Source organism: Lathyrus oleraceus, chromosome 7, assembly GCF_024323335.1.
Source record: "Lathyrus oleraceus cultivar Zhongwan6 chromosome 7, CAAS_Psat_ZW6_1.0, whole genome shotgun sequence".
Lineage (NCBI taxonomy): Eukaryota > Viridiplantae > Streptophyta > Magnoliopsida > Fabales > Fabaceae > Lathyrus > Lathyrus oleraceus.
The window spans coordinates 218780848-218808250 of NC_066585.1; the positions used below are offsets into that span (position 1 = coordinate 218780848).

General features: G+C 34.8%; 2 protein-coding genes across 2 annotated transcripts; one reads left to right on the forward strand and one right to left on the reverse strand.

The window, feature by feature from the left end:
* Positions 1 to 9148: 9148 nt before the first annotated feature.
* LOC127103011 (uncharacterized) lies at positions 9149 to 10756 on the reverse strand. The gene has a single exon (XM_051040311.1). The coding sequence runs from the start codon at positions 10754 to 10756 to the stop codon at positions 9149 to 9151; it is 1608 nt and encodes a 535-aa protein (XP_050896268.1).
* Positions 10757 to 20187: 9431 nt separating this feature from the next.
* On the forward strand, positions 20188 to 21872 carry LOC127108215 (40S ribosomal protein S9-2). The gene is made up of 3 exons (XM_051045645.1): positions 20188 to 20331; positions 20468 to 20849; positions 21485 to 21872. The coding sequence occupies exons 1-3, from the start codon at positions 20304 to 20306 to the stop codon at positions 21666 to 21668; spliced, it is 594 nt and encodes a 197-aa protein (XP_050901602.1). The 5' UTR covers positions 20188 to 20303; the 3' UTR covers positions 21669 to 21872.
* Positions 21873 to 27403: the final 5531 nt, after the last annotated feature.

A 27403-nucleotide genomic window follows, 5' to 3' on the forward strand; every position in this document is an offset into this window, starting at 1 on the left:
TTAAGTATTTTGGGGTAGAAAAAGGGGTGTTACATTAGTGGTATCAGAGCATGGTCGACCAGTTGGTCAATAGTCGTTAGGGTTTTCAATCCCGTTGTATTTGATTTGTGTATCTGACACGATCGATACTGTTTGTCTGGTTTATCTGATACATTAGTGGTATCAGAGCAGGTTGGTTCGTCCGTCTAGGTTGTTTAATTATGCTGGTCCCCTAGTATGCGACATGTGTGTGAGAACACTATCGATGCTTATTTTATTTTCCATTGACAGGTCGGGAATGAAATAAGTGGGGGAGAAGCGTCTGCTTATCTTGGATGTTCCAATTGTATCGAGCTTGGACATTATGTTGTTGCATGCAAGAGTGCAGTGTTGGCTAGTAAACCTGCTTTATTATACTTCTTCATAATGATTCGAATTCTCACCCTTCTATTGGAATGATGCTTTACATGGCATCGTGCAGATACTCAGGAGTAGTATTGCTGAAGTAAGTGGAAGGTAGCTCATTCGAGAGTTAATCGGAGAGCTTCCGTATTCTAGTTTGGAGACTAGGTAGTGAGTCAATGCTCTGGTCATGTAACACGGGGTAGATTAGTAGTATTGAACTCATATCTTATTTGGATACGTATTATGTTATTACTTGTGAACATGTTTGATTGCAATTGCTGTTTGAGATGCCATAGTGCCAAATATTCTGGATATGGTTTTATTTTATCTTGAGGAGATTATTGAGAGATGATCATGGTATGGGACATGGATCATTTTATGAAATGCATGAGTATTCATTATTTTCCGCTGCGAACGCATATTCTTGAATATTCATGATGATTGAAATGTGTTATTTTAAATGACCAGGTGGGTTGTATATTGATGATGAACGATGTTGGTTTTTGAAAGCTTTTAGTTTTTGAAAACGTCGATCTGACGCCCTTTTGTTTATATGCGTGCTTATTTACTCTGATTATATGTTAAGTATTTTGGGGTAGAAAAAGGGGTGTTACACATAGCGCTAAATTGCCTTATGGCACCCTAACTCTAACATTAACCACTAATCATTAACATTTAATTCTTGCTCTTTACATTTATGCAATTTATTATTCTTGTACATATTATTCATTTGCTTTTGCCCTTTGCTCATTTGAGCACATGTTTATGTTAATGCAATTTGCCTTTTGCTCACTTGAGCACATAATTGTGTATATATTATTGTGCTTGTGTTTTGTTTTGATTGTTGTGGACCGAATGCAAAAAATGGACAAATGGACTTAGTTTCTAGGACATTCCCTATGCAAAATTGGAGTAAAATGCCTAATATTGAAGATGGATTAGAAGGACCAAATCTCTAAACTCACTCTTGTCCATTCTTGATTTACTTCATAGAACTCTTTGATGTGTGTGCTTTTGTGCTAGGGAATCCTATTTGAGTCAAATTGAAGAACCATTGCCATGATCATCTAAAGTGAAAGATACAAGAGCCATTGGGGATATTCTAAGAGATTGTTTGATTATGTTGATTGCTTGAGCTTACACTTATTTTGCTTGCATATTCCAAAGGATGAGAGCTACTTGGATCATCAATATGATCTCAAGAGAGGAACTCCATTTGTGGTCTTGTTTCTTATCCTTCATCTCTTGTATGTTTAGAACTTTAGCCATTCTTCTTCTTCCCTCCACTCTAACCCAAGCCAAAACTTTTGTGTAAACATTTAACACTTCTTTTAAAACATTAGAAACCTAAACCTTATGCTTTTGATTTTCAAACTTTCTTTTCATAACACTTATTTTGAATTGAATCTTTAAGTAAACTTTGACCATATTTTGTAAATACTTTTCGTTGGTAGATATAACCCATTCAAATACTTTTGTGGTTTTAATGGCCACTTTCTTAATCAAAAATTTTCATAACCTTTAGCAATTAGGTCTGAGTTATCCTTGAGGTAGATATAATACTCACCTATATCCTTAGTGATGGACAATGAGTCTTCCATGCTTATTATAGGGTTAACCCTTCACTAGTATGTTGAAGTTATCCTCACATGGTGGATTTGTGGTTTTTAGGTTGAGTTTTCTCCCTTGGATAACAAAAGACCTTAAGGCTTTTGGACCAATCAATTCACCAACTTGTTTTGAGATTTTTACCCCGAACTACGAGGTTTTGATCCTAATCTTTTAAGAGGGTACGTAGGCAATGGGTTTATCCATCCAAACACAAAATTGTAAATAACTTGTATATTCTCTTCTCACCTCTTCGATCATGTTTGCACAAATAAATTTTCACAAAATACCAACCTTACAACAAGTGTGAAAAGGGCTCCCTAGGAGTACCTAGGATGTTTTGGATGCTTAAAACCTTCCCATTGCATAACCAACCCCCTTACCCCGATCTCTGACATTTTTACTAGTTTTTGATTCGATAAAACACTGTAGGTTTTTGTTCGCTTTCTAACCATTCCTTTGGATAAATAGAAGTGCGGTGGCGACTCGACTTGTATGGTTTACCTTGGATTTAGTCAATATCTCTAATGGTAACGAATACCCCGCTACACCAGTAACTCTCCTCCAAGAGTTACGTTCCCTTCAGATTACACTGACGAAGATGATCAGGATTCTGATGAGATTGAGGGGTACTTTCACCAAGATGAAGACATGAGTGAGGGAGAAGCCGATCCTGAAGGAAATCAGACTGGAACTGATGATGCTGTTGTCGAAACAGTCCCAGATCCAACTAATGTTCGATCATCCACAATCCAGACTTCGCCTATATCACTTACTGAGGAGGAGAAAAATGCTTTGAAACAAAATGATCCCCTCAAGTATGTAAGGTTGATGATGGCTCAAAGAGAATCTTCTTCAGAAAAAAGTATTTCTGGAGCTTCGACCCATTCTGGTGCTAGTGCAAACGAAGCATCATATGACGAACTCCTTAAGCAGGTGAAGAAGGTTGTTTTTGATGTAGATCTCTTTGAAGAATTGAAGAAGGATGTCGGAGGAAGCTTTGGCATAAAGAAGTTGATAAGCAAGATCAACACCACAGCTTGCCCCACTGATATAGGTGAAGCCCTTATCGAGATCCAGAACCTCATTGACCAAGTTTGTGCTGAATACCATAGGGAGGTGGATGCCAAAGCAAAGCTTAAATCAACTGAACAAGCTCAAGCTACTGAGTTTGATAACGCCCTTCTAACTTCAAAAGCCTCTGAGGAGTTAGTCGCTTCTAGAAAATCAGCCCAAGCAGAATTCGACATTTATACTGCTTCGATACAACTCTGGGAATCTCACATTGCAGAATTGCAGAAGAAGATTTCTGATGCTAAGGCGAAGCAGGCTGCTATTCAAGGCTTGGATAGTACTGAAGCTGATAATCGGGCGAAGCATAGCGTAGATCACGTCGAAAAGGCTACTACTATGAATGAAGATATTGCACGCCTCAAGGGGGTTCAAGCTGCTATTCATTACAAGATAAGCTTAGCGAAGATAAAGTATGACCGGATGAAGGCCACTATCCCTTTCTGATTTTCACTTGTATTCGTTCTATTTGACTTTTGTTTGTTTGTAATTCGATTAAGACAAAGCCATCTTGGCAAAATTTGAAGTTTTAAATATATTCACCATCTTGGCTATGATAGTTCTTTGCTTACTACATTGTTATGATTTTAACTTCATGCACAAATGGTTTATACTTCTTTAAGTATTTCCCATTTACTTTTAGGATTCTTCGATCCTCTGCTAGTTCTTCTATTTTGTATGCATTATTTGAAAATACTTTTAAAATTCGAAAAGGTCCTTCCCAATGTGGAAACCATTTTCCTAATGTTTTATTCTTTCGATCCATAGGTAATATAACTTTCCAAAACTAAATCATTCATAATGAAAGTTTTACCTTTGACCCTCTTATTGTATGCTCTTGCTACCCTCTCCTTCTGTCTTCTTAATACTTCTAATGCATGCAACCTTTCTTCGTCCAAATCAACCAGTTCATTCATCATCATTTCCCAATATAGGTCAGATGGAATTTCTCCTTGTCTTTGGATTCTCACTGATTGCAAGTAGATTTCGACATGTAATACTACATCATATCCAAATGCAAGTGGGAAAGGTGTAGTGTTAGTAGCTTTTTTAGGGGAGGTTCGACAAGCCCAAAGTGCTTGATCTAAAATTTTGTGCCAATTTTTTGGCTTCTTCCCTACATGATTTTTAATTAAACCAATTATTACTTTATTGGCTGCTTTGACTTACCCATTGGCTTGAGCATAATAGGGTGTGGATGTTAATAATTTGAAACCCATTTCCTTTGCAAATTCTTGCATCTTTCGACCAGTAAAAACTGATCCTTGATATGTTGTTATACTTTATGGGATCCCAAATCTATATAATATTTGCCTTTGAATGAATTCAATGACAGTTTCTTGATCCACATTTACTAAATGTACTGCTTCGACCCATTTAGTGAAATAGTCAATTCCTACAAGGATGTACTTTTGACCTTTGGATGAAGTAGGTCGAATTTCCCCAATTAGATCTAATGCTCAACCTCTGAAAGGCCAGGGCTTGATAATTGCATGAAGCTCACTTGCAGGAGCATGTTGAATTCCTGCATGTACTTGACATTCTTGGCAACCCTTAGCAAACTCTATACAATCTTTTAACATGGTGGACCAATACATTTCATATCTGAAAAGCAGCCATTTCATCTTATGGCCTGCCTGGTATGCTCCACAGGCTCTACTATGTACACTAGATAATGCTAAGTACGCCTTTTTTTCTCCTAAACATTTCAACAGGATCCCTTCAGGGGTTTTCTTGAATAATTCATTCCCCATCAAAACATAAGATAAAGCTCTGTACTTGGTTTTTCTTTCTGTATCTATCGAAGGGTCCTTGGGATAATTAATAATTGGATTCCTCCAATTTGTATTCATTAAGATATCAATGGCCAGTACTTCAAACTCTTCTTTGTTAGTATATCCTAACTGAGTGCTTTCCAAATCTGTCGGAGATAATCTGGTAGCCATTGCTTTTCCTCTTACTTCGACAAGTTCCTCTAGCTTCTCTTTTGAAATTCTATACCCTGAAGCTATTTGTGCTAAGTCATTAGCTTCTTGGTTTTTTATTCTAGGAACATGTTTTATGTCTATATACTCAAAAATTTTGAGCAACCTATTTGCAATGACGAAGTACATAATCAAATTTTCTTTTATACATTTGTACTCTTTCGTTAGTTGCTTAATTACTAATTATGAGTCTCCTTTAATTTCTACCCTAGTTGCCCCCAATTCCAATAAAGCCTCAAGTCCTGCAATAAGGGCTTCATATTCTGCTTCGTTGTTAGAACAAAGGGGACCTTCGATTCTATATTTGAGTTTTGTTGGAATTCCATCAAGAGAAATTATCATTATCCCAACTCCACTTCCATCCTTATGAGTAGAACCGTCGAAGAATAATCTCCAAGGTTTTAACTCAACTTGAAGTTAAAGACTTTCGACCACTGCATGGTCTACAATAAAGTCTGATACTATTTGTCCCTTCATTGCCCTTAAAGGCATAAAGGCTAAAGAGTATTCAGTGAGGGCTAATGCCCATTTGCCAATTCGATTGTGCATTATTGGCGTCGATAACATATACTTAATGACATCAAAGTGTGAAGAGACGTATAAATCAATAGGTTTTATATAATATTTGAGTTTAGTACAAGAGAAATGCAAACAAAGACACAACTTTTCTATTGAAGTGTATCTAGTTTCTGCATCATTTAAAACCCTACTAAGATAATAAATGGCTCTTTCGACGCCATCTTCATTCTCTTGTACTAACATGCTACCTATAGTAGTGTCGGAAGCTGATATATACAATTTCATAGGCTTCTTTCCACATGGTGGTGACAAGATATGAGGATTCGTCAGATAATGCTTGATCTTGTCGAATGCCTTTTGATGTTCATCATTCTATTCAAACTTCCCTTGTTTCAGGCGTAGGAGGGGAGATAAGGCTTGAGTTCGACCACTTAAGTTTGAGATGAATCTTCTTAGGAAGTTTATCTTTCCTAATAATGATTGCAATTATTTCTTAGTTGATGGTGCTTTGGTCTCCCTAATAGCCTTCGTCTTATTCTGATTGATTTTTATCCCCTTTTTATGGACCACAAAGCCCAGAAAATCTCCAGCCTACACAAAGAATGCACATTTAAGAGGATTCATCTTTAAGCCATGTTTTCTCATTCTTTCGAATGATTGGCTGAGATGGGTTAGATGATTTTCGTCTGATATAGATTTTATCACAATATCATCTATATAAACCTGCATAAATGTCTCTATATAATCATGGAATATAGAATTCATTGCTCGTTGGTATGTTGCCCCAACATTTTTTAAACCAAAGGGCATAACTATCCACTCATAAGTGCCTATTGCCCCTGGACATCGAAAGGTTGTTTTAGAAACATCCTCTTCAGCAATGAAAATCTGGTTATAGCCAAAATATCCATCAAGCATGCTAAGATATTCATAGCCTACAGCTGAGTCAACCAGCATCCCTGCCACAGGCATTGGATACTCATCTTTAGGAGTTGCTTCATTTAGATCACGAAAATCTATACATACTCTTAAAGAGCCATTTTTCTTAATTACAGGAACTACGTTTGCAATCCATTTGACATACCTTGTGGTCCTGATGAAATTGCATCGAAGAAGTCTTTCGACCTCTTTTTTGATCTTTGAGAGGATCTCTGGGGCGAATCTCCTTGGAGTCTGCTTGATGGGCTTCTTGCCATCCTTGATAGGCAGCTTCAATTTGACCAGTTCCCTCTTCAAACCAGGCATCTCGTCGTAGTCCCAAGCAAAGCAGTCTTTGTTTTCTCTTAGCAGTTCAATTACTCTTACTTTCAACTTAGGGTCCAGTTTAGTGCTGATGTAGGTGATTCTTTTTGTGCTCCCATCTCCAAGATCAGTTTCTTCAAGGGGATCTTGCGCTAACATCTTCGCACTCAACGTCACTGGATCTTTTTTGAATCCCAGAGGCTCTTCGTCATATATGGCATCTAACCTCTGGTCTGCTAATTCCATAGGCACCTGTTCGTCAGGGGGTTTTGGTTTAAAGTACTCCCCAGGTCCTGCATTATAAATTTCACCATATGTGGCTTCGTCAGCCATGTTAGTTATCTCGGCTTCGAGAGCCGCTTTTCTTTTGTTCTCAGCCATGTAGGCCAAAATCTTTTCGAAAAAAGAAGACTCGGGCATAATCCAGGTCTTCATCCCAGCCTGTTGGTCGTACTTCAGATGATTCCCCTTCTTCTGGGCCCCCCATAATTTCCCTATCCCACTGAAAGCCATTGGGATGTAGAGTCAAAAAATACAAAGCATTTTTATTTGGGGAGTAGATGTCTTCAGCTGGGTGGCATGGTCCTATATGAGCCAAGTTCCTGTCGAAGTTCTTCCTATCTACATGGTTCACTTCCGCCATGAAGTAACTTTGGTCAGTTTTAACATTTTCTACTACACCATCTTCTCTCCAGATGGATACCCTCTGATGCATGGTCGAAGGAACTGCCCTTATTCCATGGATCCATTCCCTTCCTAGCAGCAAGTTGTAATTCGCCTTCGCAGGTATCACCATGAACATTATTGGTCTTGTGATTGATCCAACAGTCGGATCTACTTGTATGACACCCAGAGTCTGCCCTATCTTACCCTCATAGTTCGAAAATACCATATTGTAAGGTTTAACATCAGTATCGAACATACATATCTTTTTTAACATGAACTGAGGCATCAGATTGACTGCTGCTCCTCCGTCCACCAGAACTTTGTTCACCCCCACATGTTCAACTTTAGCTCTAATGTATAGGGACTTGAGATGGTTCTGCATCCCTTGGTGAGGCCTTTCAAAAAGAGCATTCTGCTCTTCGACAACGCCGTTGTTGAGAACATAGTAGCACACAGGTTTATGCTTTGCCATCTCCATAGCACCTGCTTCCTCATTGTCTTCAATCTCCGTCTCCTGATTATATTCGTATGGCAGAACTGATACCACATTGCAATTTATATTAACAGATGACACTCCGTCGGACTCAAAGTCGTCAATGAGCATTTCTTCCTCCCTTATTTGTTCCTCCTGAACTTTCTGATTTGTGTTTTTGTTTTCAAATGAAAACAACTTCCTTCCTACAGGGGGTTTGGTCGAATTTGTAACATTTGAGGGGACCTTGCTGTTGCTGGATTCTCCAATCTCCCTCGAAGTCATCTCTCTTTCAGCCTTCCTCAACCTCTGATGTCTTTTCCACTGGGACCTTGACATGGGATTCTTTCCTTTGTAGTTCTCCAGTCTGATAGCCTCTCTCTTAGATTCCTGGAACTGTTTTCTATAAGCCCAAGAGGTTCTTCCTCCATCCTCAAAACTTTCCCACTTTCCCTTCTTCGACCCCACCTGAGTCCATTTGTCCTCAGGGACTTCTGCCGGAAGCTTAAACGTAACTCTTTTTGCCCTTGGGTGAGGTTTGTCTTACCTCCTAGGAACTCCCCTCTTGTCGAATATGTACATATTCGGGTTACCTCCGTGTCCATCCCAACCTTGGTTAGATGGAATTCTCTCGCACGCTTTAGCCAATTCCCTGTTGTAAACTGCCCCACATCTGGGACACATCAAGCATTCTATTTCGTACTTGTAGCAACGCACAATAAAACCAAGAAGGCTTTCTCTAGGCTTGGGATACACCTTCAGTAGTTGGCTTTCCTTTCTCCAATTTCTCTCAGTCTTAGTTCGTTGCCATCTTTCATAGTCCTTAGCCACCCTTCGACGCATCATGATGCTATACCTTAGGCACAACAACATGTCAGAATTTCTTTTGTGACACCTCCAAAGGTATTCACGTAGGCTCTCATTAGCTTTGGGATAGCCAAACTGCATTCCCTCTTGCTCTATCTTCAGACACCTCTCCACTTCCTCCATCTCTGGGGGGGGGGGGGTTCAGATCCACCATGTTGACACCTAGATTGGCGCCATCAGCGATTGAAATTTCCTCAAATTTCTTCCTTAGGCCCTCAGTAGCCTCAGTTGCCTTCCTATTAAGACCTTCAGTGGCCTTTGGTTCGACATCAGCAACCTGTTCACCTTCGACAGAAATTCCAAAGGGAACATCATTATTTAGGCCATCAGTAGCCTACTTTCCAACTAGCACATAGCCTTCAGTTCCTGTTTCCTTCACAGCCTCCACTTCCACCATGTCAATCATGTTGATTTCGACATGTTCAACATAATTTGTGTCAACAATGTTGAGGAGGTCAGCGTCAACCTTCATCTGGTTTCTCCCCCTGTGAGCGAACTTGAGGCGGCCATCCTTAATTGCATTCTGAATAAGATCCCTGAAAAGAAAGCATTGTGAGGTTTTATGGCCTAAAAAATTATGATATTTACAGAAGCCCCTTTTCTTCCGTTGTTCTAACGGAGGAATTTTGGTATTATGAGGCACTATCATTTGGCCATCTTTTACTAATAAATCGAAGATTTCAGCATATTTGGTAACATCAAATGTGTAAGTCTTTTTAGGAAATCTATCATTCTTTTCAGTTTCGACAGGGTTCCTGCCATTCGAAGGTGTAAGTAATTTACAAGCATAAGGTGGTGCTTCTTTTAATTCATCCAAATCTACTTCGAATTCCTCGAGACCATAAGGGTCATTAGAGATTTCAGAGTCCTCATCTTCGACTTCGACATAAGCAACCCTTTCTTTTTTATAATTCTTATTCGCTCTGGCCTTTTCAGCTTTTAAACGTTCGACCTGTCGAACCCTGTCTGCTAATTGGGTCATATCTCTTAGATACTGGGTATCTAACTTTTTCCTAATGGAATAATATAACCCTCCAGCGGCCATTTCGACCAATTCATGTTCAGGCACTACTGTAAAGCATCTAGATTTCAACAAACGGAACCTATTCAGATAATCATCTATAGGTTCGGTGAATTTTCTTTTAATACTGGCTAATTCCTTAAGACTTATCTTAGTTTGGCCCATGTAGAATTGTTCATGAAATAATCTCTCCAAATGAGGCCAAGTATCTATGGAATTTGGTGGTAAAGTTGTAAACCACGTGAAGTCATTCTTCGTTAAAGAACTGGGGAAATATTTCATTCTTAGGTTCTCACTGTTTGCCAAATCCCCCGCCTCAGTCATGTATCTAGCTATGTGTTCTATAGTGGATTCACTAGTGTCCCCTGAGAATTTGGTGAACTTAGGCATTTTACAACCCCTTGGTAATTCCGTTTGTAGGACGTATTCTGATAAAGGAGAGGTATAATTTGGCCGTCGAAGTCCTGTATTCAAACCATTATGGGCGATGATTCTCTCTATCATAGTAGTTAAGTTATTTTCCATCATGTTTTCTTGCCTAACCCTATGAATTACTTCGTCTGCATCCTGGTCTCTATTAACCATCATTACTCTCCTAGGTTGTTCTTTAGGGACTTCCTGTCGAACTGACTGTTGTTCTAATCTTGCCCCCATGACCCTTTCGTCAGGCGCTTGTCTAGGTGGTCGAACCTGATTTATAGTTGGTTCTTCTTCCTGGATTATACCTTGGTTTGGTCTGCGTCGAACAAAGGACTGAGGGGCGTCCAGGAAATCTGATATGCGTCCCATCTGCGCTGACAGTTGTTGGTATGTTTGGGCATTATCATTGTTAGTCCTATTTACATTCTGTATTAGGGGAGAAAAAATGGTATTCATTTCTCTGGCAAGAACTCCTACCATATCATGGTTACTAGCATCCATTTGTTGTCTAAAGGTTGCCTGGTTATTCGTTGTAAGGGTAGGTAATACGGTGGATAATCCTTGTGATTGGGTATTTCGACCTACATGGTTCATGCCAGAACCAGAATTTTGAATTGGCGAAATAACCGTATTATGGGGTTAAGTATATATGGAAGTATTATTTTGAAGTCCTGCCATGGAAGTAGATGAAATTCCATATGGGTATTATCTCCAAGGCCTAAAATTCTCAAATCTCGGTGGCCTATGGGTAATAGGTGGTGGTTGAGTTCCGATAATTGTTGAAAACGGGCCAGGGATTGAACTTGCAGAAACGTCTGCTACGCTTGACATAATAGGCATTATTGTCGAATTATTTAAGGCCATGGATCCAGATGTTGGTATGGCTTGTGTACTAGGGATCTTAGTGGATGCATCAATCAAACTTGTTCCGACTGTGCCTGTTCCCTGGGGAGGAAATTGTTCCCCTTAACTGGTTGTATTAACCATCTTTTTTGTGTATTTTCTTTTGGTTATAGGTTGCGAATTGTTGGCTATCTTACCACTTCTAAGGTTCATGCAACACTATGATTTTTTAACTCAAAAGAATAACAACAATTTTGTATTGTAAAAGTAAAGCAAACTATTATAATTAACCGTTCTTTTGACACCGTCCCACTGGGCGTGCCAATTTGCTTACCAGTAATTTCTGACAAACAACCGCTAGTCCTCCAATATTATTAATCTTGGTAACTTACAGGATCGACTAGATTGATCCTAGGACATGTGTCTCAAGAACTAGTGTTATGGTGATTTGATTCATGATTAAGTTTGTTTCTGGTTTATGAATGGTAATTAGGGTTCTTTATCTAGCGTTAATGGTATAAAGTAAAAGGTGTTTCGACAATAAACTCTAAACGTAATCTAAAGGCTTATGACTTTAAAGATAAAGGATAAATGGCAGTAATTTTGTAAAAAGGCTTTTTTTAAAGATAACAAAGGTAATTGGCAAAAGTAAAGATAAATAACTTGAAGTAAAAGGTTTTAAGTTTGAAAAGGTGCTGGAAATAAAGGTTTGACGAAATGTAAATGTAAAGGTAAAAGCAATGATGAAAGACTTTGAAGATAAAAGCAATTCGACAAAAGGCTTAAATAGAAATAAAGATAGAAAATGGTTTAGTTTAAGTAACTTACATTAAAAAGATAACATGAAATGTAATCATGGTGTTCTTCATACATACATTTTCAGCAAAGACTCGTTTCTCTCGCTCCGGTACTTTGAGTATTTTTAGTGAATTTTGTATATCAGTTTGAACACACGAAATCTAAAAACTAAGACTCCTATTTATAACAATTCGACCCTAACGATCTCTACACAGATGATTGCCACGTTCAACGTTTTCAAGCGCTGTGTGTCTCAGATGCTTCCACGCGTTCGCCTGACGAAACTACTTCGTTTGAATTTCAAATCTTTCCCACTCGAAGCTTCGAATCTGCCAAACGCCGATGTCGAAGAGAAATTGTGGAGATCCTAAAATCTTCTAAGTCTTAAGCTTCGACAAAAAGGTCCTTTCTCCCAAGAAAAGGATTTAATAAATAGCTTCACAAAGCCATTTTTATATTATTCTCCAAAACATAATATTTTCAAAGAACTTCAACCTAATGGTCGAAATCTCCAGCTAACAGATTGTAAATACGAATTAAACTTACGAAGCATTGGAAAATCAAGTGGGGAATATTGTTAATTTCTTTGGCACACCCCTAGTGGTGCAAATGTGACCTACCCCTCAGATATGGAACATTAGGTTGGTCGAAACTACAGAAAATGGGGTAGCACGAACTACTGTAGGTCAAAACTAAGGATTTCAAACAGACCCCCCCCCCAAAAAAAAAAGGTAAGAGGTAGAGCAAATAAAGCAAAATAACCATAGGTCTTTGATGGTGCAGAGAAATCAAAATGCTGACAAAGTGCTCAGATATGTCCAACAAAACAATTTTGGGGGACATAATAACATAGCAAATGTGGTTGAGCAAATTTTGGCCCATAATGGCCTTAAGGTGGGACTCCACATGCCCAATTTTATATCTCTTATGTCATAGTATGTGCAAGATCCCAATTTTGACCCTAAGATCCCTCATGATATCTCATCATTTGCATTAGCTTTGGGATCACACCTTAGTATCCTCCTTACCTCTCATTCATTGGGTTTGCATTGGGAGAGATCATCAAGCACATTTGATTGTATCATACTTTATTTTTATTTGTTTACTAACCAAAACACCAAAATATGTCTATGTATAACTTGGTTTCTTTTGTAGGTAGTACGTGCATCCACCTATGCCTCGTCAAGCTCACAACAAGGGTTCGAGCCCCTTAGTGCAAGAGATCAATCAATTAAAGATTCAAATTGGTTCTAAACATCATATATGGATCCCCATGTTCTTCATTTATCATTTTGATTAAGAATTCATCAAGAGTTTGGAGCTTGTTTGTCTTAGAAGCCCTAATTCATTTGGGTATCTTGTATGACTTCCTCAACAAGTTTCTTCAACATTTGGTCAAATATTTCAAGGGATACTTCATTATACATCATCTTATGCATATATTATCCTCCATGACCTCTAAAGATCAAGAGAACTTCAAGTTTGCAAGTTGGTTCAAAGATGTTGACCAGAGAAAGTCAACTGGTCAAAGTTGGGGTTCCCTAGACCTTATCTCCTTTAATTTTTGTCATATGAAAATTATTCTAAGAGAAAAGTTACTCTTTATGACATTACAAACAACTTTCATGTTGACATAAAGAGCTATTTTTTCTTGGAAGGTAATTTTTTATGGTGAAATATTATATGTCATTTTGTTTGTGCCCTAGTTAGGAGGTCAACTTCTAAGGACCATAACTTGCTCAATTTTTATGATATGAAGGACATCAAAGTTTCATGATAAAATTAGAGATGTCCTATTAAATTTTTATTCTTTGAGAAATGTCAAATCCAAATTTCAAGAGCATTTGCCAAGATGAAACATTATAGGTCACTTTGGGCCATCATCATTGAACAAGCAATTTTCCTCAACTTCTAAAATGAATAACTCCCTCATGCCAAATCCAAATGATGTCAAATTTATGACCAAATTGAATAGGGATGAAAGATACACAACTTTGGTGAAGAAACCATTTTCATTTGGAGCTCATAGCAAAAGTTATTCAGGGTGGAAGAAGTAGTCATTTGACTTGGTACTTAGAAAACTTTCAATTATGTTTGATTTCTCCAACTTCCACCTTAAAATTCATCATGATACAAGCTCCAAATGAAAAATTGTTCAACATAAAAGTTGTTCCCCTTGATGTCACCTTTCCAAAAAGTCTAATATCACCTCATTTGGAGAAGAATTAGGGGACTTGCACATGGTTCCTTTGTTGGGTTTATTTTGGCAAGTTTTGAATTCAAGTGACCATTTCCTTTTGCATGCTTACATGTTATTATTTCAGGATCCATTGTGCATGAATTGGAGTGAGATTACATCATGGTTTAGGCCCAAATCAATACCCTTACTTCCATTCATCAATGTTGCTAAATTTGGCAAAATTTTCAAGTGTGTGAAAAGCAATGCATAACCTATAAATACGTGTCCATTGCGATCAGAATGAGGATCCCTTATGCCAAGCTTTGAAGTATTGCCTCCCTAACCTCCATTAAAGGATAAACTTGAAGATTTCACTTGAAGTCGAGTTTCAATTCTCCTTTTGTTTTGAGATTGAAACTCCAAGAATCCAAGCCTTTCATTGATCCATTTCACTTCCTGCAAGCTTCTAGAGTCGAGCCAAGGCAAATTGGAAGCAATATCAAGCTGAATTGAAGCTACACGAAGGTGATTTTTCTCAAACTTGTCTTATTTGATTCTCCCTCATTTCTCAACTATTTTGATTGATTATTGGTTGGCTGAAGTCCTACAAATATAGGCAACAAGATTGAGTTACTTTGAGGTCAAATTGAAGCAACTCAGATCATGCACCTCAAATTTCAAATCCATATATCTTTCAATATACTTGGAATTGGATGAAATGGAGGTTAGATTCGAGCTCCTGAGCATTTTTCCTTTAAAATGATGTCCTTACTTTTTATTCTGGTGATGGTTTATGGTGGACCAGTCCGGTGAGGTCCACCGGAGAAGATGATCGGAGCCCTAACTCTAGTAGTACGTTGACACCCTTCAAACCATTTGATATGATCTCATGTTCTAATCCTGGTCCTCGCTTTTGAATACCACGCGTGTACACGTGTTAACTAAGGTGTTTGATGGAAGCGCGTGCTTGACCATCAGATTTGTCACCTCAATTAATGAAGGAGACCTGATGGCCCTTGTTTTTTTATTTTTTTATTTTGTTATATTTTCTGATTTTTTGTTTAATTCTTTTATTTTGTTTAATTTATAATAATTTCATTTTTAAACAAAAAAATATGGGACTTTCACCAAAAATCTTTAAATATTTTTCTCTTACATATTTTGAATTACAATTATTTCTTGGATTAATTTTGGTATTTTTCATGAATTAAATGTTTTTGTACATATTTTTAATTGTTTTAAAATACTTCTGACTTTCTAAAAATTGTGAATTTTTTTATCTAAGGTCCTTTGACCTAGGAAAAATCCCTTGGCCATTTATTTGGTGTTTTGAAGGGGTTTGAGGTTTTGTCCAAATTAAAATGCATTTTAATTCATTTTTAATGTGATTTTTAATTGATTAAATGTTTAAAAATTATGTTGAGTCATTTTTATGGACTTGTGATGTTTGACTTTCTGTTTGGGCCTTGGTCATGGTTGATTTGACTTTTGTTTGATCGAAACCATTGGACTTAAGGGATTGATGAAATGTACATTTCATCTTCTAAAATGAATGAATGGTATTAATTAGATGAAATTCCTCTCATGATCAATTTGTGTTTCTATTTCCCCTTCCTTCTTCATCTTCATCCCTATTCTTCCCCAATCCCTCATTGACCAATGAAATCTCTAATGTCTAAAATGCTAATTGATTCATCAATGACCTTGTGTTAGATGAATCAATACAAGTCAAACTGAGATAGGTCCTTCCCTTTTTTTAGTGTGTGGTATGTTTTAAGAGTTTGGTTCTTTGTTCCAAATCTTTAACATGCATTAACACCTATATTTTTATTGCCCAACCTCAGATAATTGTGACTTCTACATAAGTCCAATTACGATTGCTTAACATAGAGCTAAATATGACCTTTAAGGCATAACATTCTAGTGAGTGAGATTGTAAGTCTCCCATTCTTCATGGCATTGTGTGGGAACTTGACCTTTTTTTCTTTCATGGGAGCTAGTGACATACTTGTTGAATTATCAAAGTTGGAGCCCTTCTCATGGAAGATGTCTTGGTTCAAGGATTCAAACTTGTGAATGAATGGTTGAGTGTTCTCCAAAGAATGACATAATCAATTAAAACTCATCACTAACATTTGACTAACTATTGACTAACTTCTTAATTAATATTTCTTTACTTTCAAGTCCTTTACTTTATGCACTTTAAATTTCAAGTACCTTTATCATTCCTTGCCATTTACATTTCATGCAACTTATTTATGTTTCAAGTCCTTTTCACTTTGCTCACTTGAGCCATATCTTGTGATTATATATATTGTTTGCTTGCTTTTGTTTTGTTTGTGGTCTTAGGACCCTAAAACACCTAATAACAACAAAAACCCTAAAAAACATTTGTTGGACTGTTAGGACTTGATATGAACTTTTGGACTTAGAACTGTGCAACACTCCCTATGCTAAAGGACTTGGCCAGTGCCAACATTTTAGATTGAACTATCTTTGACTGTGCCTTCATCTGATGCAAGACCTTAGATCTCTTTGATTTATTTGCTACTTTGTCTATGTGCTTAATTGTTATTTTATTATTATTGTCTATGTCTGATGTTCTATTCTGAGTTGATCAAGGAATATTTCATCTGATACATTGGAAGACACTAAAGACTGCTAGCTATTGGAGTGCTTGCTTGGATATGTATATCTTTATTTGATGCCTTGGTATTCACTTGATGCTTGGATGTTGCTCATTGCTTATCGCTTATTGCTTATCAAAGTCCAAAGGAAAATGGGTTTTTATATGACATTCTTGTCTGATTGGATTGCATCCCATTGGTCATATCTTTTCAACTTTTCAACTTTTAAATTTTTGCTTAGGGTAGTCTCTTCATCTCCTCCCACTTTCTTTAATTTCAAAATCTCTCCCTCTTTTCAAAAACTTTCTTTGCTTGAGATTTCAAACTTAGACATGTTTTAATGATTATAAACTTTGACCTTATGCCATTGAATTTCTAAACTTCTTTTCTTAAATCAAATTTGTAAATAAACTTAACCATGTTGACTTAAATTTCAAAAGACAAAAAGAACTAACAACCATATTCAAATCTTTGGCCTTTTGTGCCTTTTCACTCAAACTTTTATTAAAAGCAACTCACCAACTTTCTTTGAATTTTTTACCACGAACTACGGGGTTTTGATCCCTCATTTCTATGTTGGTACGTAGGCATAAGACCAAAGGTCTTGTCAAACACAAAAATTTAATCAATGAATTCTTTTCTCATCCCCACACTCTTTATTTTATCAAACATCATTTAGACCAAAAAGCATATGCACACAAAAAAGGACTCCCTAGGAGTACCTAGGACACTTTGGGTGCTAACACCTTCCCTCTATGTAACCACCCCCTTACCTGTAATCTCTGGCATTTTATTAGTTTTGATTTGAAAACTTCTTATCTTTGGGTTTTGTTCGTACTTTTCCTTTTTCCTTTAGAAACGATAAAAGCGCGGTGGCGACTCTGGTTTTATTGACGTCAAGTTTATCCATTGCTTATATGGATGTTTGTCGCTGTGATCCTTACTCTCATTCTTGTTGGTCTATGCAAATGTTGTTTTAGCCAAAATTTGCCAAAGGGGGAGATTGTTAGGTATGATATGTAGTGATTGACTACATTTTGGAAAAACAAGTATTCTAGTCAGATGTTGAACAAGACGTTATGACATGTTAGTTCAACATTAGAGTGTGACATATTTTAGTATCTTGTAAGATTTGTTTCTTTTTATGAGATATCTGAAGATTTAGTTCACAAAATATGTGAGTCAAGTAGAGCATTTTCTAAAAAGTAAAAGACTGTTTTGCCATGACTTGTTTACGAAGTAAAAATGTCAAAACATTTTAGGAAACATCTGATCTGATTGAAATCAAATTTGTAGAAGATTGTGCAAAGTCCTTGGATCTGTTGTGAATCAAGCCCGAAGCCCATGTCGTTCAAATGCTATATATAGATCGTTTCTAAACCTAATAAAACATCGAAGCGACGTTGAATATTGTTTGTGTTAGGGTTTCATGTTTTTGAATTGTGTGAGCCATTCAAGTATCTCCTCATTACTTGAATTGGACTTGGTTTATTGAGTTGTAACTGTCAATCCCTCATAAGCTTTAAAGCAAAAGTGAATTGTGTTTTCTTTTATAAGTTGTTGTCTCTATTGTATGGTTGAAGAAAAGTGTGATGGATCTCATTTCCAGGAGAGTCATAGATAGAAATGTCCATGGGTAGAGATTATGTGAGAAGTTTGTAAAACCTGAGGTTGTCTAGAACTTCGAACTAATTCAGTGTTAGTGGATTTCGTTCCTGGCTTGGTATCCCCCAGATGTAGGTGACGTTGCACTGAACTGGGTTAACAACTGCTTGTTTTTTTTTCTTTCGTCGTTTATTTAAATCCTATTATAGTTTGTGGTGTGATTATTTGCTGACCCTGGTCTCGTGACATCGTGTACGACATCCATGATCTGCATACCAGAATTTTAAATTATATAAGATCCTTTCACCTTTTAGTATTACAATAGCAATCTCGCCCTCTTTAGACGAGGTTTGGATAGTTGACTGAGTGGTATATCACAAATATTATTCACCGCTTCAACAAAATAATTCTACTATTTTTTAATATTCATTTTAGTATTTGATGACTTGAGTGAATCTATTACGGTTGGTTGTGGATTGTCGTCTAAGAACGACCATCACACAATCGGAGTTAGCATTGAACATTTAACAACGAGGTTGACTTTTTAGATCAACAATAGGGATGATAATAGGTTAGGTAGACTTATACGGGCCTATGTCCAACCTTTTTATGTTTGGTTTGATCTGACCTATTTAATAAAAAAACTAGGCTTAGATTTTTTTAAAAGTCTATTTAATTAAATAGCCCAAACTTAGGCTATTAAAAAACTATATGAAACTTTATACGCCGACCAATATATGCATATCTATTAGAAAATATGCTAAATAGTATCTAAAAAACGTTGTTGTCTATGTAAAAAATACGTAAAATGAACTATTTAAAAGCCTTAATGTGAAATAGACTTTTAAATACACTTTTAAGTCAGACCAAACATTATAAAAGGTTAGGTCAAACCAAAAAAGAAGTTTATAATAGGCAACAAACTAGACTCAAATCGTAAAAATTTATAATAGGTTAAATTCAAATCTTTTAAGACCTGATATGCCCTGTCATATTTCTACCCCTAATCAACATTGATCTCAACACCATTACCGATTACCATTGAAAAAAGAATCACCATGAAATTTATTGAAGTGAGAAATCAATGGAGCTGAAGCAATGTAACCTTTTTGTAATTTGAGAAGAGCCATACAATTTTTAAAAGAGGGCTTCGATCCACACATCTAAATGTTAATAATTATGGATGCTCAAATTCAAACCGATTCAAATAAAAACCGCAAACTGATTCAAAAAACTAAAAACTGCCAAAAATCAAATATTATTGAATGTGTTTGGATGTTATTTTGTGAAAACTGCTCCGTTCGTATTGGATTTCAGATTAATTTTTTAAAATTAATCCAAATCAAACCGAACCACCACATTTGTATATTTTTATATTTATTTATTTTTTATTAATTTAATATATTATGTTAAATTATTATTCAATGATACATATTTTTTAATAATATTTATTATATTGGTTTAATTTATTTGTTTTTGTTATTGCTTAGTTTCAACCATAATTTATCAATCTCATTTTGTAATTGCTTATAAAAAAAATCTCATTTTATAATATTAACTTTTAAAATATTATAGACTATATATTACATCAGACCTATTATTTATTAGTATTTTTTATAATATTAATGAAAAATATAATTTATAATTTGAATATCCAAAAACCGATCCAAAATTAAATCGGATTAGATTTTTTTTAATATATCATCTAAAATCAATCGAATAAATTTAATTTTCTAAAATGGATCCAACTGAACCGCCAATATCCCTATTAATAATAATACACTAATCTTTTTGTTTTGGTGGTTATACTGGAGGTGTGAATAGTAGTAATCTTTGTGGGTCGGGTGAAAATGGAGTAAGAAACATTTTACAATTAAACTTAAACGGGCCTTTAAATGAAATACCCGGCCCACAAAAACAAAAAGGTAATCTTCTGCGTAAACCTAACAGACAGAACCGGCGACTAGGGAGAGCACGGGCAGAAGCAGAGGCAGCTATGGTTCACGTTTCATTTTACAGAAATTGTGAGTTTCCAAAAGCTTGATCTTGCGTCTATACTTTCTCATTTTCTGTTAATCAAATTGTTGAAACTATTTCATCATGCGTAGCGATTAGAATTAGAGCTTTGTTTAATTTACACATCTCGTCATTATTGAACAGATGGGAAAACCTTCAAGAAGCCTCGTCGTCCATACGAGAAGGAGCGATTGGATGCTGAGTTGAAGCTCGTCGGAGAGTACGGTCTTCGCTGCAAGAGAGAGCTCTGGAGGGTTCAGTACGCTCTCAGCCGTATCCGTAACAATGCAAGGAATCTGTTGACGCTGGATGAGAAGAACCCTCGTCGGATCTTTGAGGGTGAAGCACTTTTGAGGAGAATGTTTCGTTATGGTCTTCTTGATGAAACTCAGAACAAGCTCGATTATGTCTTGGCTCTCACTGTTGAGAACTTTCTCGAGCGCCGCCTTCAGACACTTGTTTTCAAATCTGGCATGGCTAAGTCCATTCATCACGCTAGGGTTCTTATCAGGCAAAGGCACATCAGGTACTTTTTGATCGAAACTCACTTATTGAAATGTTAGTCTGGGATTAGTATTGAATATGTGTTGTGATTTGTGGTTTAGAATTGATTTTGCAATGTATCATTTTGAAAACATTCTCCTGGGTTAATGTTTTATGAAAAAGATTGCTCATGTTACCAATATGTTTTACTGCATATTTTTTCATGTAGGTTATGTATATATGGTTTCTTATCTCTAACAATGTTTCGTATGATTTGTTATATTTTCCTTGCTCCGTGTGTTTTGTGCTTGTTTAGTGTATTAAGCAATGGCTGATGGTCGTTTGTTTGTATTTACCTTGAGTTGGAAAAACAGGATATTTTATAAGGCTCAACAAGCTAGTGTGTTTCTGGCTTCTATTGAACTATGTCTGTAATGTTTTCCACTTTTTATAGCGGCTGTTATAGTAGCATTGGTTTTTGTCAATTAATTCCATGTTATTGTGCAGAAATGATCCTATTCATTGCTCTTGAATTCGAGAAAATTTTGAATGAATTTGAATGATAATGTCTATTGGTCCTATAGGCTATACATTCTTCATATATTTTTTATGCCTATTGGTCCCATAACAATGTCCTGTTTGCAAATTGACAATGATGTCATTTTGTGTTTCTCTTAGGGTTGGGAGACAGGTGGTGAACATTCCATCATTCATGGTGAGGGTTGATTCACAGAAGCACATTGACTTTTCACTCACCAGTCCTCTTGGTGGTGGTCGTCCTGGTCGCGTGAAGCGAAAGAACCTCAAGGCTGCAGCTAAGAAGGCTTCAGGTGGTGATGGAGACGAAGAGGATGAAGATTAAGTTATGATTTTCTTTTGCTTAGATCCTTGCATTACCTTTTTAAATATGTCTTAGACTTTTTAGATTACTTGTTATGCATTACTTACAATTTACCTGAGATGTGTTGTTTTTGAAAATTTCTTTTCCAAGTATTAAGTTTTGCTCCAACACATTTGATGATCTGAGATATAAATGAAGATTACTTAAATGATGTTTCTGCTAGAATATTACTTATGTTACTTCTGCTTTATGTAAAAGTAGAAAATATTTTTGTTTGTCTATAGTTTCTAGCACTGATTGTTGCTGGTTTTTTATGGTCTCTCCTGTGATGTTAGTAAAAAGTTGAAAGCTGTTCCAGTTCTCATTATAAATTTCGACCACAACCCCAAAACCTTTTGTTTTGGAATTATCATATTGTACCTCTCCTGTAATGTAATATATTTTTTTGCAATAGTGAAATATTTTGAATTTTTAAAATCCAAATAACCACCTTTTTCAAATAAATTCACATAAACAACGTTTGCATCTAAGAGTTTAATGGTGACGTCAATTTATAATTTTTATAATCCAATGGTATTCCTCATCCAAGTTTGCCACAATGTCAAGTGTTTTTTCTCAATTCATTGATTGGAGTTGGCCACGTTGGAAATGTAGTTGCTTCACAGTGCAACGTAATGTTCTGCCATATTAATACTACTATGCGTTGAAATGTTGAAGATAAAGCAATATCTATCCAATTGTCATTATATATTTTACACTATATTTTATTTACACTAAAATTATTTTATTTATAAATTATGTTTATTCAATTATTATATTTTTGTTTTATAATTTTTTTAATTATTGTTATAAAATTTTGTGTTATTGTAATTTTTTAATTATTGTTATAAAATTTATATTAAAAATTTGATTGATTTAATAATTTTATTTTATAATAATCTATATTTAAATAATTTAAATTATTATTTTAATTTAAAACAATTTAATATAAATGAAATATTAATATATAAGATAAAATTGTAGTATCCAATATGAGTTCTTTAAAATTGTATTATTGACATATAGAATGAATGAGTTACTTCAAGATGATATGGTTTAATAGGTTACACAAAAAACATAAAAATGAGTAGCACATTGGAGATGCTGTTAGTTACTTGTTGTAAGTTGTAACTGAAATGTGTTTTTGCAATGTAGTTAATGTTACGATACTTTGCTAAAATAGTTATGGACTCACCAAGTTTTTTAATTTAGTTTCCATTGCAATGTCATAGAGAAATTAATGATGAGTGAAAATGAACTACGTTTAAACTCACATATACTAGCGGAGGACACAGAGTTGCAGTCTAATTAGGTAGTGGGTGGATCTTAGTGTTTTCTAGTATGTGGCCATAGACAAATGCCTAGATTTTGTGGAAGAACATCGAAAAAAATGCATCCAAGAAAGACTCAAAAACAAATTTTTTGTGGAAGAACATCGAAAACATGTATACAAGAAAGACTTAAAACAACTTTAGCTATTGGATAATTGGTGAATCTTAAGTATAAAGACAAAAGATTAGTTGTGTAAAACTTGGGTGACTTCTAAGAATTGATAAACCTATTGATTGCTAGGAGGGGATGAAAAATTGAGACACTTTTGTTACATTATTTAGAAATTTGTTGACTTTTTTCCAAATAATATTGACTCATGTGAGTCCTTTATTTTTTCTTCAAGTAATAGATAATATGTTGAATGAAAAAATTGGAAAAAATATACGGGATCAAGTAGCTCTCAAACCTTTGTTACGGAGAACGGAGGAAGAACTAAGAGCAAGGGTGATCCAATAAATTCAAAGACAAATCACAATCTCACCCACAAAGACATTTCAAGTGTTATCATTATGGTGAAGAAAGTTACATCAAAAGTAATTCCAAAACTTGAAAGAACGGAGAAAAAATAACCACATGATTCAAAGTGAAAATACCATAATCCTAATAGTTGATGGGGAATCGTTGTTGCTTTTTGTTGAAGAAAAGTGTCACATTGCAGATTTATGTGTAGGATGGATAGTTGACTAACAACATCTTACCATGTCACTTCCAACAAGAAATTATTAGGATGTAGAAAGCATGGGACTTTGACTAGGGGTGTTCGTGGTTCATGAATTGAATTGAACCGAACCATATTAATGGTTCAATCCAGTTTTTAAAAACCACTTTAGCAAAAAGTGGTTAATCTATTTAATCAATTCAATTCGGTTTAAAACCAATTCAGAACCGGTTCATAATTTTAAACCAGTTTAATTTATTTAAACCAGTTTAAAACCAATTTTTTAAAAAATTGGATTAATTTTTTCACCAAATTCCAAACTGGTTTTTTTATATATTTAAAAAAACTGTTTCTTTTTTGTTTTTATAATAAAATTGAATTTAAAAATTGAATTCAAATCTGGATTTTTTAAAAATTGTTTCTTTTTTGTTTTTAAAAAAATTGAATTCATATTCATCACAGCGAATGCCACGGCCGACAACTTTTTCTGATATGCACTTATATCATATCAGAACATTTGACTTCACATTTAAAAACACTACATAAACTTGTGATTATAAAAAGAATCAAAAATAAAAAGGTGTTATTATATCAGTTTTAGTATATACTCCGTATAAGAAATCTTGGTATGTATTTGGATTCATAAGTCTTAATATAGAAACATTGATCTTGATATATTTAGAATTTTTCAATTAGAATTGACATTGATTATTTAATTTTATTCAACATTTAATAATCATTTATTAAACTATATATATAATGTGAAATTGATTTTGATATATATAAACATTTAATAGAAGGTAAAATATATAGAAACAGTTATATATAAACATTTAATAGAAGGTAAAATATATAGAAACAGTTATGAATCATTTTGAAATCGATTCAAAACAGATAGAAGGTGAAATTGAAATTGATGTTGAGTTTGAATTGGAGAGAAGATGATTTAGGGTTCATATTTCATATTTGGGGAAGAACACGTAATGTGAAAATGAAAATGTTATGATAATAGTAACTGACTAAAAAATATTAAAAGATTATAATTAAAATATTTATCATTTTAATATAATGATTTATTAAGTTTATTGAATTTGTGAAATAATAGTATTTATATTTTAGATAAAATTGTGGAGAGAGTTTATAAGAGTTTAAACTGGTTTTTAAACTCAATTAGATTAATTGAATTGGTTAAAATAAACAATTCAATTTACTAACCATTTAAATGGTTTAAGTTTTTTATGGTTCAATTCAGTTCAGATTAAGTATTTGGATCAGTTAACCAAATTTTTGAACACCCCTGACAATGAAAAGATGGACAACAATAGTACTATAAGTATTATTGGAATGGATGATTTAAGTATTCAAATTAATAGGAGTTGCACACTTACATCGAAGGATGTGCAACATGTTTTTGGATCTCCTTATAAATTTTAAGCCACGGCCCTTGAAGAAAGGTGTGATGGCTTGGTTCAAAGATTTGAAACCAAAATCAATAAACTCATGGATCCAACTTTAACTCATGGATCCAACTTTGTCACCGCTATGTGGTGCACTTCACCATGTCGTTGAGGCAACTGAGGCCATTGAAAAATATGATAACATGGAAATTTTAAAATTAGAGAAAAAATTACGACCGTTGTCAATAAACAACTATAAAATAATATTATGTGAAAACTATTACAACACATAATATATTTCAGATCTCCAATAAACTCATATTCTCCAAAACAAATATTTAATTATATCTCACAATACTCTAATACAAGAGTTTAAGAGAATAAATAAAATCAAATACAAACTTAAAATGCTTTTGATTGACGCGTCTTGGAATGAAGAACTTGAATCCTATATATAGTCTTGGACTTCCTCTTCCTTCACAAAATTAAACGATATGAGACTTCAAAGAACTTGTATCCTATATATAGCCTTGAACTCTCTATTCATTCACAAAACTAAGCAATGTGAGACTTCTTCAATATTTTCAACCAACCCCAACAATCTCCACCTTGATTGAAAATAATACACAAGTTTTTATTGTTTTCATCGACAATCATACTCCACCATAAAGAGTATCAAGATGTATATTTTCAACCAACCCTAACGATCTCCATCTTGATTGAAAATAATATATAAATTTTCATTATCTTCACCGACAATCATACTCCACCATAAAGAGTATCAAAATATATATTTTCAACCAACCCCATAAATCTCCACCTTGATTGAAAATAATATATAAACTTTCATTGTCTTCACCAACAATCATACTTCATCATAAAGAATATAATCACTTGAAGTTATATCACTCCAAAAAAATTCACATTGTCTTTCCATTAATCATAGTTTTAAAAACTATCATAATGTCTCATATAAAATATATTTCACTTGAAGATAAACCACTTCAAGAATTTCACATTGTCATCACCGACAATCATATATTTTATCATGAAGAATAAATTTTACTTAAAGTTAAACCACTCCAAGAATTTCACATTGTCTTCACCGACAATCATAATTTTAAAAACTACCATACTCCCTCATGAAGAATATATTTCACTTGAAGATAAATCACTTCAAGAATTTCACATTGTCATCACCGACAATCATATATTTTATCATGAAGAATAGTTTTTCTTGAAGTTAAACTGCTCCAAGAATTTCACATTTTCTTCACCGACACTCATAATTTTAAAAACTATCATACTCCCTCATGAAGAATATATTTCACTTGAAGATAAACCACTTCAAGAATTTCACATTATCAACACTGATAATCATATACTTTATCATGAAGAATAAATTTCACTTGAAGCTAAACCACTCCAAGAATTTCACATTGTCTTCACCGACAATCATAGTTTTAAAAACTATGATACTCCACCTAAAGAAGAGTATACTTCACTTGAGGCTAAATCACTTCAAGAATTTTCACATGTCAAAAATCAGGTTGAAACTTTATGGTACAACTTCCTTGTTGGTAGGAAGCTCTTCAATCACCGACATAATTTTGCACCTTTTGTAATCTTGACACTCTAAACATATCTTTGACTTGAAACTTTCACAAGTAAAACAAATTCTTCCATCAATTTTCTCTAGCCCAAACTGCACATCAGAATTTGTGATTGCAACTTCACAATGCTATCCTTCTTTTTTGATGTGGAAGATCAGACAAAATTGCAACCACATTATACTAAGAACACTTATCCTCGGATCGAGCCAAAAGCCCTGATACTAGTTATTGGGAAAAAACAAACAAAGCATAGAAAAAATAGAGGAACACAATCACAACACAAGAATATAACGTGGAAACTCTAAAACCGGAGAAACAACCACGACCATTGTCAATAGACAATCAGAGAATAACGTTATGTTAAAATTGTTAAAAAAATATAATATATCCTCAAATAACCCAGACCCCTAGTACACCCACACTCTCCAAAACAAATATTTAACTAAATCTCACAATATTCTAATACAAGAGTATAAGAGAATAAAGAAAGTCAAATACAAACTTAAAGTGTTTTTGACTGGTGCATCTTAGAATGATGAACTTGAATCCTATATATAGCATTGGACTCCCTCTTTCTTCACAAAACTAAGCGATACATGACTTCAACGAACTTGTATCCTATATATAGTCTTGGACTCTCTTCATTCACAAAACTAAGCGATGTGAGACTTCTTTAATATGTATATTTTCAACCAATCCCAACACAACAAAGAAAGG